Source organism: Chelonoidis abingdonii, chromosome 19 (assembly GCF_003597395.2).
Source record: "Chelonoidis abingdonii isolate Lonesome George chromosome 19, CheloAbing_2.0, whole genome shotgun sequence".
NCBI lineage: Eukaryota > Metazoa > Chordata > Testudines > Testudinidae > Chelonoidis > Chelonoidis abingdonii.
The window spans coordinates 39069272-39086362 of NC_133787.1; the positions used below are offsets into that span (position 1 = coordinate 39069272).

At 59.1% G+C, this 17091-nt stretch overlaps 1 protein-coding gene across 12 annotated transcripts in view; it reads right to left on the bottom strand.

Annotated features, from left to right (window-relative positions):
* CBFA2T3 (CBFA2/RUNX1 partner transcriptional co-repressor 3) overlaps nt 1-17091 on the bottom strand; it is a 205279-nt gene that overhangs the window by 8311 nt on the left and 179877 nt on the right. For 9 of the 12 annotated variants that reach the window (XM_075073887.1, XM_075073886.1, XM_032764228.2 and 6 more), the window contains 8 exons: nt 15421-15662; nt 14800-14889; nt 8153-8334; nt 6446-6696; nt 4834-4919; nt 3611-3806; nt 1823-1891; nt 131-321 (listed from right to left, as the gene is read on the bottom strand). In XM_075073887.1, coding sequence (XP_074929988.1) covers nt 131-321; nt 1823-1891; nt 3611-3806; nt 4834-4919; nt 6446-6696; nt 8153-8334; nt 14800-14889; nt 15421-15662 — 1307 coding nt within the window. The remainder of the gene's footprint in view (nt 1-130; nt 322-1822; nt 1892-3610; nt 3807-4833; nt 4920-6445; nt 6697-8152; nt 8335-14799; nt 14890-15420; nt 15663-17091) is intronic. The other 3 variants (XM_032764229.2, XM_075073883.1, XM_075073885.1) reach the window with 1 other exon arrangement.

Sequence of the window (17091 nt, forward strand, 5' to 3'; positions counted from 1 at the left end):
TGGGGCAGCCCCCTCACAGCAAGCGTCCAGCCCCACCTCGCATGCTGGGGGCCCACGCGGTGTCAGCACGCCAAGGGTTAAACTCTACTACCCTAGCGAGCACTGCGCAGCGGGGCGAGCTCGCCTCTACCTCACTCGAGTCCTCCTGCTGATTGATCACCGTCAGCGCGTCCTCGGAAGCCTGGCGTTTGGCCTCTGCCAGGGCCCTCTCCATCTTGGCTCGCTCGGTAGTGATCAGCTCGTGGGCTTTGCGCTCCGCGTCCGACACCGCCTTCTGGAGCTCGGACATGGCCTGGCGCTTCACCTCGTTCACAGCTTCTTCTGAAAGGAAGAGCACAGATCATGTAGCGCAGCCACCGAGCTGACGGCCAGCAGGGGCGAGCCACGCAGCAGGAGACTAGATGGCAAGTCTGGGCAGCTGCTACCTGGGGTTTTGCTGTCAAGGTTGGAAGGCCTGACTTTCCGTAACAAAGCTGGCAGCACAGACCAGCCCTTTGCACGCGTGCATACCACATGGACATGCACACACATGCACAGACACTGGAACATACCCATGTACACACACTGTGTGAATGCGTAAATGCTCGTGCAAACATGTGCCTAGCTCTCAGGTGGAACAATGGGGGAATTGCCAGACTGGCTCAGACCTATGGCCCAGCCAGCCCAGTATCCTGTCTTTAGGCTGGGTGGTGCAAGACCCCCCAGAGTGGACAGCTGTGGCAGAAGCAGCCCATAGGGGGAAGTTTCCTCCTGATCCCTGGCAGCTAGGGGTTGGTTTCTACTCTCGTGCACCCCTTCTAACTGCAGAGGGTCTTGTCCACATAACCATCTGTCAACCACAGCGCACGTTGAGGAGGAGGAAAAGCATGTGCAGTGAGGGTTTCAAAATGAAGCTTCTGGGAGGGCAGGGGCATCTTAAAACACTGTGAGAAGAAGAGGAGAATGCCTTGACCATGTTTCCTATCGCCTGTTTTTTACAGACTCGCCCAGCGCCGGCGCCAGGCTGAGCCAGGGGTGATGGAACCGCCGGCCCACTGAGCCACGGCCCATTGCACCCAACAACCAAGCATGAGCTTTTCTGAAAGCCTGGGCTGCCCAAGGAGAGCAGCTTGGTTGGCCGGCTCCAGCAGAGGGACGGCAGGAAATCCCATGTGTCCACGGTAGGTCTTGGCAGAGAATCCCTCCATGGAGTTCAGATCCCCTCCTGCTCTCCCGGCGACTGGCCATCCAAAGGCACAAACCAAACTGCAGGGAACGAGGGGGAGGAGCGGTCTCTGGGGTCCAGCACCATCAGAAACGATGGGAGCTTCTTCCCCCTCTTCCCTGCCCTCCAGCCCCATGGAGTGCTCTGCATGTCAAGGTGCCCCAGAGAGACGGAGCTAGAAAACTGGCCTACAGTGGTGCAATCCCGTCCGTAAGCTCCCGAATTCGGTCTGGGTGTGAAAGTCCCTATGAGACTCATCCAAGGCAAGGCCCTCGGGAGCCAGTGGAAAGACTCCCATTGACTTCAATGAGCTTTGGCTCAGGTCCCAGGGTCACTTAGCACCCCAGCCGCTGGTCTGGGGGACAAGGAAGGAGGCGTAGGGATGACATTTCTGTGTAACGCTTGTCAGTCCCCAGGGCTCCTTCCCCCAATCTCAGCCCCCAAAACACAGCAGGGGAATTCCACCGAGGCCCAGCCAATAGACCCAGGGATCTGGCCCAGTGACAGGAGACTCCTCAGGCTCGGCCAGGCACGGTTCGGGCCCCGGACTCATGTACCGCCTCACGCCGGCCAGTGCCGCGCTGGGCTCCAGATGGGATCCCACGGTGGCACACTCACCAGCTTTCCTCCAGATTTCCTCGGGCATGTAACCAGAGAGGGGCCTGGGGACAAACTCCCGGTGAGCGTCTGAAAACAAAGGGGGAGAGGAACAGGTTGGAAGAAATGAAGCATGTTCAACCTACCCAACAGCCCAGGAGAGCTGTGCTACAGTGCGGTCAGTGCTGAGACTGACAGCGCCACAGTGGAAATGATCCCTTCCTGCTCTTGCCTGCAAGATACATGCAGAGCTGTTGTAAGAGCTGCTAACACCCTGGGCTGGGTTCTCCTCTGCCTGGCACCTGGCGCCGGGATACTTGGGCAAAGGGCGTGTCAAGTGCAACCCACTCAAAATGGTGCCTGAGTTGGCATCGGTGTAAATGACGACACGAGCGCAGGGCAGGGGAGAATCAGGCCCAGGGCGCCACTGGCTGTTTCACAGACGGGGGTACTCGATTTGCTCTGTATTTGGTTTTGCCGCGAGGGTTTTAGTGGGCAGAGCAGAGGTGAACGTCAGTGCGTGTCAAAGTGAGCCCTCGAACGTCCCAGCTAGACCCAGGCACAGTGCAGGTACAGGCGGGGAGGGCTTTGCCCACCCCCTTCACCCCAGCGAGAACCACCCAGCAGCCCCCACGTGGCTCAGGGAATACACCTGTCTTGAGTAGATGCTAATCTTCGCTGGGGACCTACCTGAGAACCTGGGCTCTCCCTCCACTGCTGTCAAGGCTAGGGCATCCCCTGCCAGGCTCTTGCTGGAAGCCACCCACCTTCTTTTGGTTTTTATTTGCAATACAATGCACCTGGCAGCCCAGGGACCGCGGGGAGCTGTGGGAGGGACTCTAGCCTCCTGCAGTGATGCTTTGCAGAGGGAACGGGAATGGAGCGTCTCAGGGGATGGGAACCACCAAGAGCTGGAGTGAAGCTCTCTGCCATCGGCACCCGCTAGTGACAGGGCGCAGCACCAAGGCCACAAGACAGCAGGCATGAGGTCCTGCTGAGGGGATAGCTGGGGTGGGGGCGGAGAATCCTTTCCTCTCAGTCGCTAGGGGCTGGGGAACAAGGCCTGGCAGTAGGGCTGAGATTTCAGGTCTCCACATCACTCTGGGACATTTCGTTCCCTTCTGTTACCTCGGCAGATGAGCTCATGCACCTTCCATCTTGGTCACTGTCTCCTCCAGAACACAGAGCCGCTCGGCCCTTCCGACAGAGCCGCTGCCCGGAGGCTGGTCTCTGTCTCAGGCACTGGGGGCTGTTTCCACTTGCTCAGGGCAGCGAAGTCCCCACCTGGGGTGGATGCTGACAGTACGCATCAGGAGAGTGCCAGGGCTGCTGCTGGGATCTGATCAAATTCACGGGTGACCCCAAAGGGGAGAGAGGGGGCATCTCACGAGGAGGAGAGAGCCGAAAGGCAGAGGGACCCGGCAGCGAGATGGGAGCAGCGCAGCTGCAGGCAATGCGGGGAGGGACTGATGGTAAAGTCCTGCACCCAGGAAAGGAAAGAGACAGCCCAGAGACTGAATGCGGGATGGGACCCAGCAGCCACACCCCAGGCACTTTATGCTGAGGTCACCTTGCTCCCGAGTGCTGTTCGGCCCAAGCCCTCAGCTGCTGCAGAAGAGAGGCTTGGCAGGGGGTCCCCAGGTGTGTTTGTGGGGTTGCTCTGCTAAAGCATCCAGCTCTTTGCAAGCTCCTCAAACAGACCTGGGCTTGGCACCCAGGAGGCAGCCTAGGAAGGCGCCGTCCCAGCCCTGAGTCACTCTGCTACGCCTGCGCCGTGCGGGGAAAGCTGCTCGCTGGGCCCGTCAGTACCTAATGTGGGGGCCTCAGAGTTGGAGGAGCTGTTCTGGGGGCGGGGCGGGGGGTTGGTGCCTTTCTTCATGTCTTCAGCATCGCTGTAGCGGCGGATCCAGTGGTTGAGCTCCTCGCGATCGGCCTCCTGGCAGCGGCGCAGCACGGTGAGGGAGCGCCGCGTCTTCTCCACCATGTCCATGATGCAGTTCAGCAGCTGCCAGAGAGCAGGAGGGAGAGCACAGGTAAGGCCTGGGCACGGGGTACATGCTGGAGGGTAGCTGCACCAGTGCAAACCCCTGGAATGCATGTGCTGTCTCAGGGTAAGGTGGGCTTGCACTGGTGCTTCTCACCCCATTATGTGATGCATCTGTGCAAACCCCAGTTTGCACCAGGGGAGCATGCCTACCGCAGGCTTGTGTCTGTCCCGATTTGCAGCGGGGGAGTGTGTCTACTGCAGGCTTGTGTCTGTCCCGATTTGAATGGGGGGAGTGTGCCTACCACAGGTTTGCGTCTGGCCCGATTTGCACGAGGGGAGCGTGTCTACCACAGGTTTGTGTCTGTCCCGATTTGCACGGGGAGAGTGTGTCTACTGCAGGTTTGTGTCTGTCCCGATTTGCAGCGGGGGAATGTGTCTACTGCAGGTTTGTGTCTGTCTCGATTTGCACTGAGGGGAAGTGTGTCTACACAAGGCACGCATCAATGAAGTTACACTCAGCACACTTCCTGTGGCTTGCCAAGCCCTGAGAAGGTGCCACCTTTGCATTGACTGGTTCCCAGGAGTTTCCCATAGGCCAGGGCAGCTGGACAGGGCTCAGAATGGGGAACCGTAAGCTAGGGCACACAAAACGGGGTCCTGACTCAAATTCCAACAAACAGGGACCCCAGGGCTCCAAGGAGGGGTGGGGTCCGCCAGCTGGGAGATGGGGTTCAGTTTCTGCAGGGTTCCTGGCTCAGGAAACGCCATCCGTTTCAGGGGGGATTTCCCCGGAGCCAGGGCTACAGGAGCAGGCCCTACATCGAACATCAGAGAAGATGGTGAGCAGCATGGGACAGGAACCAGAGAAGTCTGGACGAGTTAACCTAGGAGCCCCTCCATGGAGGGGCCAGAGCTCCTGTTCTCTAGAGCCGTTAATCCATGCCCTCCCCACCCCGCCCCACAGTGAGCACAAGTGCCAGGGCTGCCCCAGCGCCAGGCAGGGCTGCCCAGGTAACAGACAGCGGCAAGCGCAGTTGCTACGTACGTTGTTGAGGTGTTTCCACTCCTCAGCCCACTCCCTGTCTGTTAGTCTGTGGTCGATCACTTCCTCCTGGCGGGAACCGTGCACGGCTGGAAGAGAACACGCGGGTCAGCGAGAGCCAGTCGCCCTGGCCCAGAGCTCTGGGCACCCCAGTCACAACTATTTGTTATCTGTTAGGACAGCACGTTGGGGCCGTGCTCCAGGGTCAGGGCCCCTTGTGCTGGACACTGTACAGAGCAAAGAGATGGTCCCCGGCCCAATGCGCTTCCTTCCCGTGGCCTGAGAGCAATGCTGGCAGGCAGGGGGTGTGCCTGGCCCACGCAGCGTGCCGGGAGCTGCCACGCGGGGCCCGGGGCTGGAGCACACTGCTCTGCTTGGGCTGCACCCACTCAGAGACAGGGCTTCGGGAGCTTGACACGGGACAGCAGTGAAGTCAGGCCCCACGTCAGGAGAGGCCATCAGGGAAAGAGAGAGAGAGAGAGACATGTTCGAATATCAGTGCAGTCTCTATACCCTCCATACAGCCCCCACTTGGGCCAGCTCTGGAACACAGGGCACTGCCTGAGCAGCCCGGAGAGGTGAACAGTCCTTGGGGCTAACTTAGAGGGAGACGCTTCGCCTGCCCTTTGCTAACCGGGGAATTGGGCTTTGGGAGAGCTGCCCATGTGCCAGGAACAGGGTCACCCTCCTAGCAGCCATGGGTTAGCACCTACACATCTGCACTGCTGCTGGCGGGGCAGCACCCTCTTGTCAATCACTCTTTACCCGGCCCTCCCCTGCAGGAGACCCTGCAGTAACAGGTGCCCATCCGCCTCCCCAGTCACGTTTCCAATGACTATCTTCTCAGTGGTGGGGAGGGAGACCTGTGCAGGACCACCAAGAACTCAGCCTGTCTAAGACCCCCGGCAGCCCCAGAATGTCAGATGGATTTTCCCAGGGAGTCAGGGACGGAAATGCGGAGTGATTTGTGTAACTCAGGCTGTGTCTACACTGCGCACTAACCCGGACTCTGACCAAGCTCCACTTCTGTCCACACACACTCAGTCTGCTCGGGTCACAAGCACCCAGGATCTGGGTCATAGGACCCTGCTAGGGGGTGGGTCAGAGCCCGAGTCCCCCATGGCTGGGGTCGAAGCCCGGGCACTGTGCAGTGTGGCTGCAGGGCAAGCCAGAGACTCGAGTCAGAAGGGCTGTGCAGCGCAGTAGGGACATCTCGCTTCTCTCTGCAGAGCTGGGGCTGAATCCATCACCCGGTGTAACTCCGCTGGGTTGGGCCCTCTGTCTACACCCTGCCCCCAACTGCCAGCCTCCCCCGGCTCACCCTGCTCATCCCTTCGTTACGCTCTCAAGCCACCCAGAACCACAGAGGCTCCCTGCCTTGGCCCAGTGCTTTGTGGTGGCCAGTCAATGGCAGCCTCCCCCCAGTGAATTCCCAGGCACCTCCCCTTGGCCATGCAGTCTATGGTGCCCCTTCCCCCAGCCTGCAGAGCACCCCCTGCACGGAACAGTGTGGCCCCTGCAGCAGTGAAGGGGAAGGGATGCTCTCCGGGACATCAGTCCCCTGAATGCTCCCCACAGCAGTGGGGCCCTCCAGCCCACGCCACCTGCCACTCACCCACTTGCCGGTGGCGCTCCCGGAGCTCCCTGGGGTCGGGGTGCCGGTAGGTGTCCCGGTAGTGGTGTGCCATGGCCATGTCCTCCAGGCGGTAGTGCGGTGGCGGTGGCGGGGTGGGGTGGGGCAGCCCGTTGGGCTGGTGGCTCAGCCCGTTGCTGGGGCTGTACCGCTGAGCGGGGCTCATGGTGCACGGCCGTTTGCTGAGGTGTTCGGGGTGCAGAGGGTCTCGGTCCAAGCCGTTCTCTTTGGTCCTGCTCCGTGGAGGAGAAAAAGGGTGACCTGGTTACAACACTAGGAAAGGGCTTCCTGACCCTCATCTCCTTTGTAAAGTGCTTTGAGCCCCAGCCTAGTGCTCTGGCCACGGAGCCCAACTCTGACAATGATTCCCTCGGGGGCCTTGGGCAAGTCACTGCCCTTCTGTGCCTCAGTTTCCCCCTCTGTCAAATGAGGGAGGATGGTCCTGACCTACAGAACCTGAGGATAAGAAATGTTAGAAATGCAACTAGCTGCCAACGTATTAAGTCCAACATGGAGCCCGCATCATTGCATCCTGGGTGCAGCGAGTGAGTCTTCCAAGCGGGGGAAGTGCTGAACTCACAGACTGAACTAGACAGCTGTGGGCCAGATTCGTCTCTGGCTCCTGCCTGCTCATGCACTGGCCCCCTGCAGGTGCAGTCTGCTGGGGGACAGGGCACATGGCCAGGGAAGTGGAGGGCTGAATGTCTACACAGCACATTAACCCAGGCTCTGACTCATGTCTGAGCCCCAGTCCTTCTTCTGTCCACACACCAATCAGTCTGACTCGGGTCACAAGCACACAGGACCCGGGTCCTCAGACGGTGCTGGGGGGAGGGTCCTAGCCCGAGTCTCATTGTGACTTGGGGCCAAGCCCCATCGCAGTGCAGTGTGGACACAGCCCAAGACAGAAGGGCTGCACAGCGCACTGTAGATGTGCTAGCACGGCTGCGAGACCTGGGAGCAGCATCTGTAAGCCCCAGTTTACCATACAATGTGGACGCTCAAGCCCTGGCTTAGAAACCCAGAGACCCCCCAGGCCCAGGCTCCATAAAGCCAGGTTAACAATGCAGTGCAGACACACTGTAGGGGCCAGCTAAGCCTGCCAAGTGGGTGGCACTGGTCACAAACAGGTGTGTGGCCAGGACGGCTGGAGGGGCTATTTCTGCCCAGAGAGCTCTCCCGGTGCCTGGGTGGAGGTGCAAACTGCCCACCTTTCCGGGAAGCCCCAACGAACTGGATGGTGGGAACCTCAGCTGCCCCCTACTGGAGTGAACCTCTCCTCTGGTACAGGGGGCTTAGTCCTGATGTATCCCCTGATCTCAGGTGCCCCGAGGGCTGCACACGACAGGGGAAATGCTCCAGGCCATGTGACATTCCCTACTCACAGCGATCAGGAGTGGGCGCAGCTCCACATCCCACAGTGCCTGGAGTCTGGCTGGGAGTGGCCCAATGTGCCTGCCATGCTGTCTGGAGCAGGGTCTCACCACCTGTCTCCCTGGGTGCTTGAGCTGGGGCAGGGGACACGCTGGCAGAGTACTCAGGAGGCTGCCCTGGCCCAAGCCCCACCCCTAACACGGTGGGGCTCTGGGAATGGCTTTTTCCTTCCCTCCTTGCTAGGTCGCTCCCGCTCGCTGCGGGCCCCGTGCTCACCACCTGACACTAGCCCTGGGAGCTGGGGCGGGGTCCTACCTGTCTGGTGTCCGCCTCTTGCCAGTCTCGGTGACCTCCAGGAGCAGCTCAGAGGAGTCGATGGGGGACGAGGCGTTGGCATCAAGCAGCAGCTGTTCGTGCTGGGCCAGGTACTGTGCTGGGGTCTGCTTGGCCATGCGGGCGCAGTGGAGCAGCTCGCGCTGCAGCAAGGGCAGATTGGCCTGCAAATGGGGCAGAGACAGAGTAAAGCCCCCGCCAGCCCAAAGAGCAAAACCCCAGCCCCCCGCCCACCCCCTGCTTTTGCACAGACAAGCTGTCCCAGGCTGGGCTCCATTGCCCTGCAGGGGTGCGGCATGAGACTTAGCCTGCTGGGGGCTCCTTACTCTGCGTCCCTCGCATACCTGGCAGGGCCAAGATAAACTGCAGAGGATGCTGGCCTGACAGGGAAGGAGGAAGTGTGAAATGCTGGAGCTTCCTCAACCGCTGCTGGCTCTGCCAGAGCAGCCCCCAACGCAAGGATACCATCTGCCTTGTCTGAACACACGGCCAAGAATTCACCGCCCTTGGCCAAACCGCCCGTGTGGGTCAGTGCCCAGGTCTCTGGCCCTCGCGCAGCAGCGCTTCCCAATCCCCAGGCATTGCTGGGGATCACGGGGGTGTAGAATACCCTTCCCCCGAACCAGCATAATGAGGTTCCCTCCCTCGAACCCCCAGTACCGGCTGGCACGGCCTGAGTCTTGGCTGTGCTAGAATACGACATGAGGATTCTCCTCCACTTCTAGCCAGGAGACGTGGGCGTTACCCCATAACTACTAGCTGCAGGGTTTGTGGCACTTTCCTCGGAAGCACATGGCCACTGCCAGGTATCGAATGCTGGAGTAGCTGGATAATTGGACTGATCTAAAATGGGAATTCCTATGTTTGGGAAAACCTCCCCTGGTAACAGCAACAGACATTTGCTAGCACATGGTCGGAATCCCAGCTGTATGGGTTCAACCAAGGCACCCGGCTAAGTTCTCCCTCTGTGCCTTCATCCCCTCCTTAGCCATCAGAGCTGGAAGCTGATTGGGCTTTGGAAGTCCCAAGAGTTTCCGTCACCAGCAGGCATCGCTGCCATTTGCTCCCATCCCATGATGGGATGCTGCGGTTTGAGCAACTCTGTTAATCATTTTGGGGCCAGGTCTGCTAGCCTTACTCACCCTGAGGAGCGCCTTACTCAGGAAGTAGCTCCACTGATTGCACTGTTACGGAGTAATGTGCTGCTAATTCGAATGAGGGGTGACAGAATCAGGCCCATATACAGCTTGGCTAGGGAATGGGCTTCCCCCATCCCCCGACCTGGAGAAGGATTCTGAAGCACTTGGGGCCAGACCCAACCCCAGCCAAGGGGATGGAAAGGCCCCTGTTGGATTTCAATGGGTGTTGGATCTGGCCCACAGATGCCACAGTGATGGGGACCAGACAGCCCCCGGGGTAAGACAAACACAGATTACAAAAGCCCAGGGCTTCTCCTGCATATCACCACATGTGCTTTATACAGGCTGCGTCCGCTCCTCCAATACCGCGGCCACTCATGGTGCCACGTTTACTTTCCATTAGCAGCTTTGGGGGTGCTCCCAGCCACGCCGCCACCCAGGCTCGAGCCCTGCACAGGGCAGACCAGGAGAGCCCCACCTGTCCCTGGGGGGGGCCACAGCCAGCCCGGACACCAGGAGTCGCTCGTCTCTCCAGTGTATGCGTTTGCAGGGGAGGAAGGGTTTGTAAATAAACTACCCCACCCACTGAGTTTCTCAGGGAGCTTCCGCCCTGAGAAGAGCATCCAAAGCACAAATGATTAAGCAGCAGAAACACATTTTTATCCAAGTGCTTTTGCTGCCAACCCCGGCTTTCTATTTAGGCAGCTGATCCTCAGCCAAATCGCCATCTGTTGAACATGTTAGCGTGTGAGCTGAGAAAATGTGCTGCTGTAGATTTGAGGGCAGCATGCCCCTCCCTCCCACCCCACTAGTTCCCCCTCTCCTCAGTTAAATAAATAATTTTTTAAAAATCGGAGTCTGGGAAACACACTGGGGCTGGCTGGTTGCAGTTAGCGTAATGAGAAGCAGCTGGCGTCCTAGGTGGAAACAGCTGGGAGCAGGGTGCCAGGAGATCAGACAGCACAGGGAGTGTTGTCAAATGGCTCCTCTGGCCAGAGAACCGCTGAGCCTCACTTGGGAACTGCAGAAAGGAGCCGGATTTTCAGAGCGCCCCAGGATCTGATGTCTAGGAGCACTGGGCACAGAGGTGCCACGGAAGCCAAGTTTCTCCAGGGCACCATCACATTGGTCTCTGCCCAAGGATCTGGAGCTGAGCCTTCCCAGCAGGGAGCACTAGCCCTCTCTGATGGGCATGTAGCTTGGAGGAGAGGGCAGCATCTCCCAGAGCAGGGCAAGAAGCAGCCCGTTACCCTCCATGCTGCGGCGCTTGGTCTCTTCTAGCTTTGGACGGCAGAGGAAGAAGCATCAGAAACTGCAGGTCCTGCCCAGTGCCCAAAACATGGATCCCCCAGTTGGCAGAGCTGTGCTACCCCCTGTGCCCAAGTTGCTCAGGGCTTAGGCAAGTGGGTACGACTGCCTGACCAACCGCACTGCAGGCAGTGGAGAGACTAGGTCCACTTGGAGCTCCACCCCGAGAGGCAGGTTAGCAGCAATGTCCCTGATCCCCTCTCCTCCCCTGGACCGCACTGGCCGCAGCTGTCTGAGGGGCTGCTGTGCCGGGCCCAGGCACGGAATGCAAATCAGGGGAAAACACAACACAGACTCACAGAGCCAACTCCTTGCCCTGCGGTAATAAATCCCTCACCATCTACAGCACTTTCCATAGCCCACCAAACTCAACCACACAGCAACCCGAGGAGGGACAGCTTATTATTACCGCTCTTTCACCAGTGGGGAAACTGAGGCACAGAGCAGTTACGTGACCTGCCCAGGGCCAGAGGAAGCAGTGTCGGAGCCCATAACTCAAAGCCTGATTTTCAGAGGTGCTGTGCACCCACAGTTCCCACTGGCACCAGTCCGACTTGCAAGAGCCCAGTACTTCTGCATGTCAGGCCCTTTTTTGCCTCCCTGTGCCTCGGTTTCCCCCTCCCCATAGCAGGGAGAATAGCACCTATCTCCTGGGGGCATTGTGGGGCTCGGAGTAACAGAGCCCACTCCTGCAGCCATGGAACAAAGGGCAACAGGATCAGGTCCTTCATGCTTGAGATTTTCAAACCAGTCCAGGTGACTGGCCATGTAGCTTTCATTCATGTCAATGGAACCTGGGTGCCTAAACCCCCTGGACTGCTTTGACAATCTCAGCCTATGTCTCTAAAGAGCTTTGAGTGCCTCAGGCAGAAGCTCTGATTTTATACTCACTTTCCCCCCAGACAGGACGGGGGTGGCGAGCCCACCCTGCCTGATGCAGCTATGTGTGGGGCCGGCGCCTAATTGCCGCAGAGCACTCGGAAACGTTTGAACCCTTTGCTGTTTCATGGGAGTGGAATACACAGGCTCCAAGAGCAGTGGAGGCTGCTCTGGCCAGATTCCTGCGGCTAGTTCAGAGCCATCGGGATAGAACCTTGGGGCCGGGACGGGGGAGATAATAAAGATGCAAGGAGGGGGACTCCCCCGCTTCCGATTCCTCTGATACAGCCCCGGCACATTGGCTGTACCTATCTGGGTTGACAGACATGCCAGGGCGCTGAGAATCCCTCCAGAGCAGGGCGACAGAGCAGGCTCAGGGCAGAATTAAAAGGCAAATAGAAAAGGGAGATTTTTAATGAATTGCACATGGTGAGCAGCTGGGCCCAGCCCCGCTTTGTGCTGCACACAGCTCTGCACGTGGGCGAGAGCAGGAGTGCACCTGTACTGAAGAGCTGCGGGACGTCCTGGGGGCTGGGGAGGGGGCAGCACAGGTTACCAGAGGGCCTGCCCCCACTTTCCCAAATCAACAGACTCAGCTGCGGAGCTGGAACTGCTGAGAAGCTGGAACTGCTGAGAACGGAGAGCGAGAGCCCAGGAAAGAGAGAGGGGTCGGCAACAGCTGATTTAAAGCTCAGGGAGCTCCCCGTCGCAGCTCCTGCTCCATCCAGGGCGTCCTTCCTCCCAGGAGCTGCTGTATGACTGTCTGTGGGGCAAGGTCGGCTAAGTGAGGGGGGCCCTGACACGGCCCCAATGGGCAGGGCACTAACACACTATTGTGCAAAGCAAGAAGGCTTTAAGGGTTCCCTAGCGTTAATGTCGGGGTCAAGAGTTACACCAAAGTGGGAGCCAAGGCCTGGCAATCTGAGAGGGGGAGGGTACATGGAGCCAGGCCCCCACCCTTGTCCCCTTCGGGCCCCTGGCTGATCCTGCTCTGTCTCTCCCTGGTGTCATGGAAGAGCAGCCGTGCAGCAAGGACGGTTCCCTGCTAGCTCCCATAGGAGGTGGGAGCTACAGGTCTGGAAAATATCCTCACTTCCATGGCATGGCCAGAGCCTGAGCTCCACCCACGCAGAGCTAGCGGGAGGCACCAGCAGGGGCATCGCTGAGCAAGCACTGCGGGGTCACTGGAGGGTTGGTTGATCCTCTTTTGCGTTCACCTCGAGAACTGGCAATGCCAGGCTCCCGCCCAGGACAAGGCTGAGCCAGCTGCTGAGACCACGAAACTGGCACCACAGGTTCTTGCTGGGCAAAGATTTCACATGGGTCTAGAGTTCTGACGCCACCCCTTGGCCAACCTGAGCGTACAACGCACTGGGTCCAGCACCCAGGGCTGGTGCTACCCTTAAGGCGAACTAGGCGGTTGCCTAGGGCGCCAAGATTTGAGGGTGCCAAAAAGCGGTGCCCCCAATTTTTTTTTTATAGCGGTTCCTCCCTGAGCGTGTGGTCACTGCTCCACTTCTCCTGCCTCCCAGGCTTGCAGCACCAATCAGCTGTTTGGTGCCGCAAGCCTGGGAGGAGAATTAGAGCAGGGCTGCGTGCTCAGGGAGGACGCGGAGCAGAGGTGATCTGGGGTAGGGAGGTGCTGCATGGCTCCCGGGGGTGGGGGGGGGAGCCTCAGGGCAGGGGGGGAGCTGCTGCAGGGCTGGAGGGGGGGCACAAGGTGGAAGTTTTGCCTAGGCCACAAAACTTCCTTGCACTGGCCCTGCCAGCACCCTGTCCCAACACCGAGCTGGTGCATTGACTGACAATGAGAAGGTCACGTTCAGACCCAGAGCCCAGCCAGGAACTTGCTCCCGGAGGCTGCCCACATTCACCAGCCACCCTAGCCTCAGAGTGGAAGCCAGGTGTCCCCAGCGTGAGCCGTGCCAACCCAGCGTCACAGGCATTTGCAAATGAAGAGGAGGGAGTTAAACCTCAGTGGCGACATATTCCAGGGGGGTGGACCCCTGGCACTAACCTCCATGCCAGCAGCTGGGTGCTGCCTGCGAAGCTGCGGGTGCCTGCAATCAGTGAGCATGTTCCCCACTGCTTCCATTCACCTGGGCTCCACCAGCCTGGGGCAAATATCCAGGACCAGAATGGAGAGCTGGATCTGAGGCCCTTTGAAATGCACTTGCGAATGGGCATCAGTGCGTCTGTCATCCCTTTGCAGCCCAGGCTGCTTAACCCTGGGAACTAGTAACAGTGTGTACCCCGCCCCGCCCCAGTGTTCACTTTCTGTTCTAAATAAGCAGGGGGGAGAGATGGGTTTCTGTCCCAACGTGGCTGCCTCGTGGGGGGCTTAGCTCTCCACCTGGGACTGATCAGCTGCCCCAAGCTGAGGCTGGGATGAGGCCGTAGGTCCGGGGACAGCAGGAGCTCAGTTTCTGGGCAGAGTGGTAGCTCTGCAGGGGAAATAACCCAGTTTGCATGTGACACTCAGCATGTGGCCTGGGAAGACAAGGGAGCAGGGGCTCACCCTGACTCTCGGGGCAGACTGGGAGTAGATAGGCCCCTGCAGGAGATCCCGAATGGGGGAAGGGACATGACTGATGTGCTGAATTTGTGTTAGTTGGGAAAAGAACCCGAAGAAAAGGGGCCTGGAAGCCTGTGGCTGGACAGCGCTCTGTGGTGCTCGGGCCCCGGGCTTACAGCGCCCCACAAAGCTTACTAGGCAGAGATGGGGCTTCCCCTTGGTTTGAAACGTCCCATGGAAGTCAAGACGCCCCCCTCTGCAGCACTGGGAAGCCAAACACGAGCACCTCGGCTAGTGCAGGGACAAGGGCCTGCTGAGTTCCCCGGTCCAAAGCTCGGGGCAGCAGGAGCAGGGAATGTGCCACCCCAATGGTGAGAAGGGAGCGAGTCCTTGAGAGCATGTTCCTGTGCATGTGAGTGGAGGGGGTGAGCCCAAGGAACTCGGGGAAGGGGTTCCTGGCTTCCTGGCTTTGAAACTAAAATTACAACATGCAGACAACCAACCCAGCACAACCCCCTCTCCCTCCAACTCTCGTGGGCTCCACCCCAGAGCTCCCCAGCTCCATGGGATCTGTCCCCATCTGACTCAGGTATTTGCATGTTCCTTGACAGAGCAGATAAATTCTTCCCATAGCCCAGGCGTCTGCTAAGCGAGCCACTCACAGCAACCATCTCCCAAGTCAAAGGGTGCCTGATGCAGCAGAGCTCCCCCCTGGCCCTGGGGTGTCATCGCGGGTTGGGGGGCCACGGCCCTGGGCTAGGCAGGACTGGGCGGCACGAGGGACCTACCTTCAGGAAGGGGATGACGAAGGGGCGCAGGGGGAAGTTAGTTGCCTCCTGGAGCTTGGAGTGGAACTCCTCGATGGTCAGCGTGGAGTTCTGCGAGGCAGAGAGAGGGTCAGGCTCAGAGATGAGGCACCAGCAGGGAACAGCAGCCATCTTCCCCAGCCCCTGTTCACACGGCCAGCCATTCGCCGCACTGACCCCGCTTCTCCCTCCCACCAGCCTGGGGCAGGGCCCCTCATTTCCACGGGGGTCTAGAATTCACATGGCTACTGCCACAGGCCCTGGGCTACTAGTCACACGGGGCGGGGCTGGGGCAGGGCAGGGCAGTTCATCTGGACAATTCCCTCTTCACCTCTGCATTTCAGTGCAGGGCTTGAGGCCACAATGGGCAATTTGTACCTGGTGACAAATGCAGGAGAAATTCCCAGTTTTGCTGGGGGGAGAGAGCGGGAGAATTATTCCCCCGCCCCCACACACTGTGTTTGCTTCTGGAAAAATGGCAATTTTTTTCCCCAGAGGAAATTCAGGTACGCAAGCAAAAATCTCTGCGGAGTTGGCCCCACAGCTCTGGGACGGAAAAGCTACGATGAGGCATGCCGGACAAACACGCCCCACGGAACGTACCACAAGCCCCAGCACCAGCGTGCGCACCCGCTCCCCGATCTCCGGGGAGATGTCGTTCCCAAACTGCTGCAGGGTGGTCAAGAAGCGCTTGAGTTTGCTGAGCTGCCGGGCGCCACAGGCGGGAGGGAGCTGATGGGTAGACAGGGAGGCAGTGGAGGAGGTGGCAGGCCCGTTGCTGAACCCGTTGGGGGTGGAGGGAGCTCCATTGATAGCGGTAGGGGAGTGGCTGCTTCCATTCATTACTGCAATGAGAGAGACAGAGAGACGGTCACTGGAGAAGGCACTGGCTTCCAAGACCAGCAGCTGGCCTCTGGCAGAACATTGTAATGGGCTTCTAGCAAGCAGCGCTGCCCCCCACTGGAGAGAATCAGAACGGTTCTACTGTGTGCCATAGGCTCTATAAAGCCAGAAACTAATGGGGATTTTCCTTTAGCAAAGTGGGCTTTTTGGAGCAGGAGGCTGAGTTCTCATTGGCCCCACAGTGTGCAGATGGTTAGCATCAGCTGAGTCACAGCTCCCTGCAGAGAGGATGCCATGCGCAGGTCCTGTGCATTAGCATAACGTCCGCATGCAGGGAAGGGAGGTGGGAAGTGGTGTCAGCATGGGGAGGGCAGGCAGCACGGGGCGTGGAGGTGTCAACACCAGGGGGCAGGGAAGATATGTCAGCGTTTGGTGGCTACATGGGGAGTCTGGTTGTCTCACAACGACGTGCTGCAAACAGAAGGGAACGTGAACGCCAATCGACAGCCAAGCAGCAGGGCGATCAGCCACTGCCCCCTGGGTAAATGAACGTGCCGCACAGCGGCCATGTGCTCATCAGGCCTGATAAATCAATAACCCGCCCTGCTCCCTGAGAGACCTGGCTCAGCCAGTCATTTAACACCGGCCCAGTTAGAACGCGAGAACCCGTCTGGAAATCCTGCCCCTCGCTGCACAGGGGACTCTGTGTATCAGCACGTGGCCTCTGCTGGAGCAGAGCCTGGACTGTTAGGTACAACTTGCCTCCCCAGCCCCACGGAGAATCAGTAGGACAGCCAGTGAGGGCTCCAGCCCGGGCTGTCACCACTGGGATGGGGAGAACCTTGCATCAGCCTCGGCAAATGCCACCTGACAAGCGGAGCGAGGGCCTGAGGCTGCTCGACTGGCTGGGATGTTTGTGGGTGGTGATGTCTAGGGGCTCGCTCCTGCATGTGCCAAGCACTGCCAAGGGCTGCTCATGCAGGGCCAAGCCCAGGAGCCATCTTCCAAGGTGTTCATCAGGGCAGGATGGGCGCAGAGCTCTTTGGAAAATCCAGCCCTGACTAACCTCAGCCATATAAGCGGCTATCTGCAATCACTGAATGAAAGGAAGGGCCAGGCCCTGACGTCTGCTTTCTAACCCTGCAGAACAATCGGCTGCATTAAAGCTGTGCCTGCATCGTTTGAACCCGCAGCAGTGGATTCTCAGCACTTACAGGCTGTGCATTTCCTAGTGTGCTGCAGAGATCAACCCCCTAGGAAAGATGCCTTCATGCTGAGCAATTGCCCTCTCCTGTCCATAGAAAGTAGAGAGGGGATTGTGCTGCTAGGTCCCACCTACCCCACCCTGCATCAGCCAGGGCAAGATTGTGCCAAGCCCTGGGCACTTCTGCCCATTGTCCAGCGCAGCTTGAAATAACTGAATCAGCACAA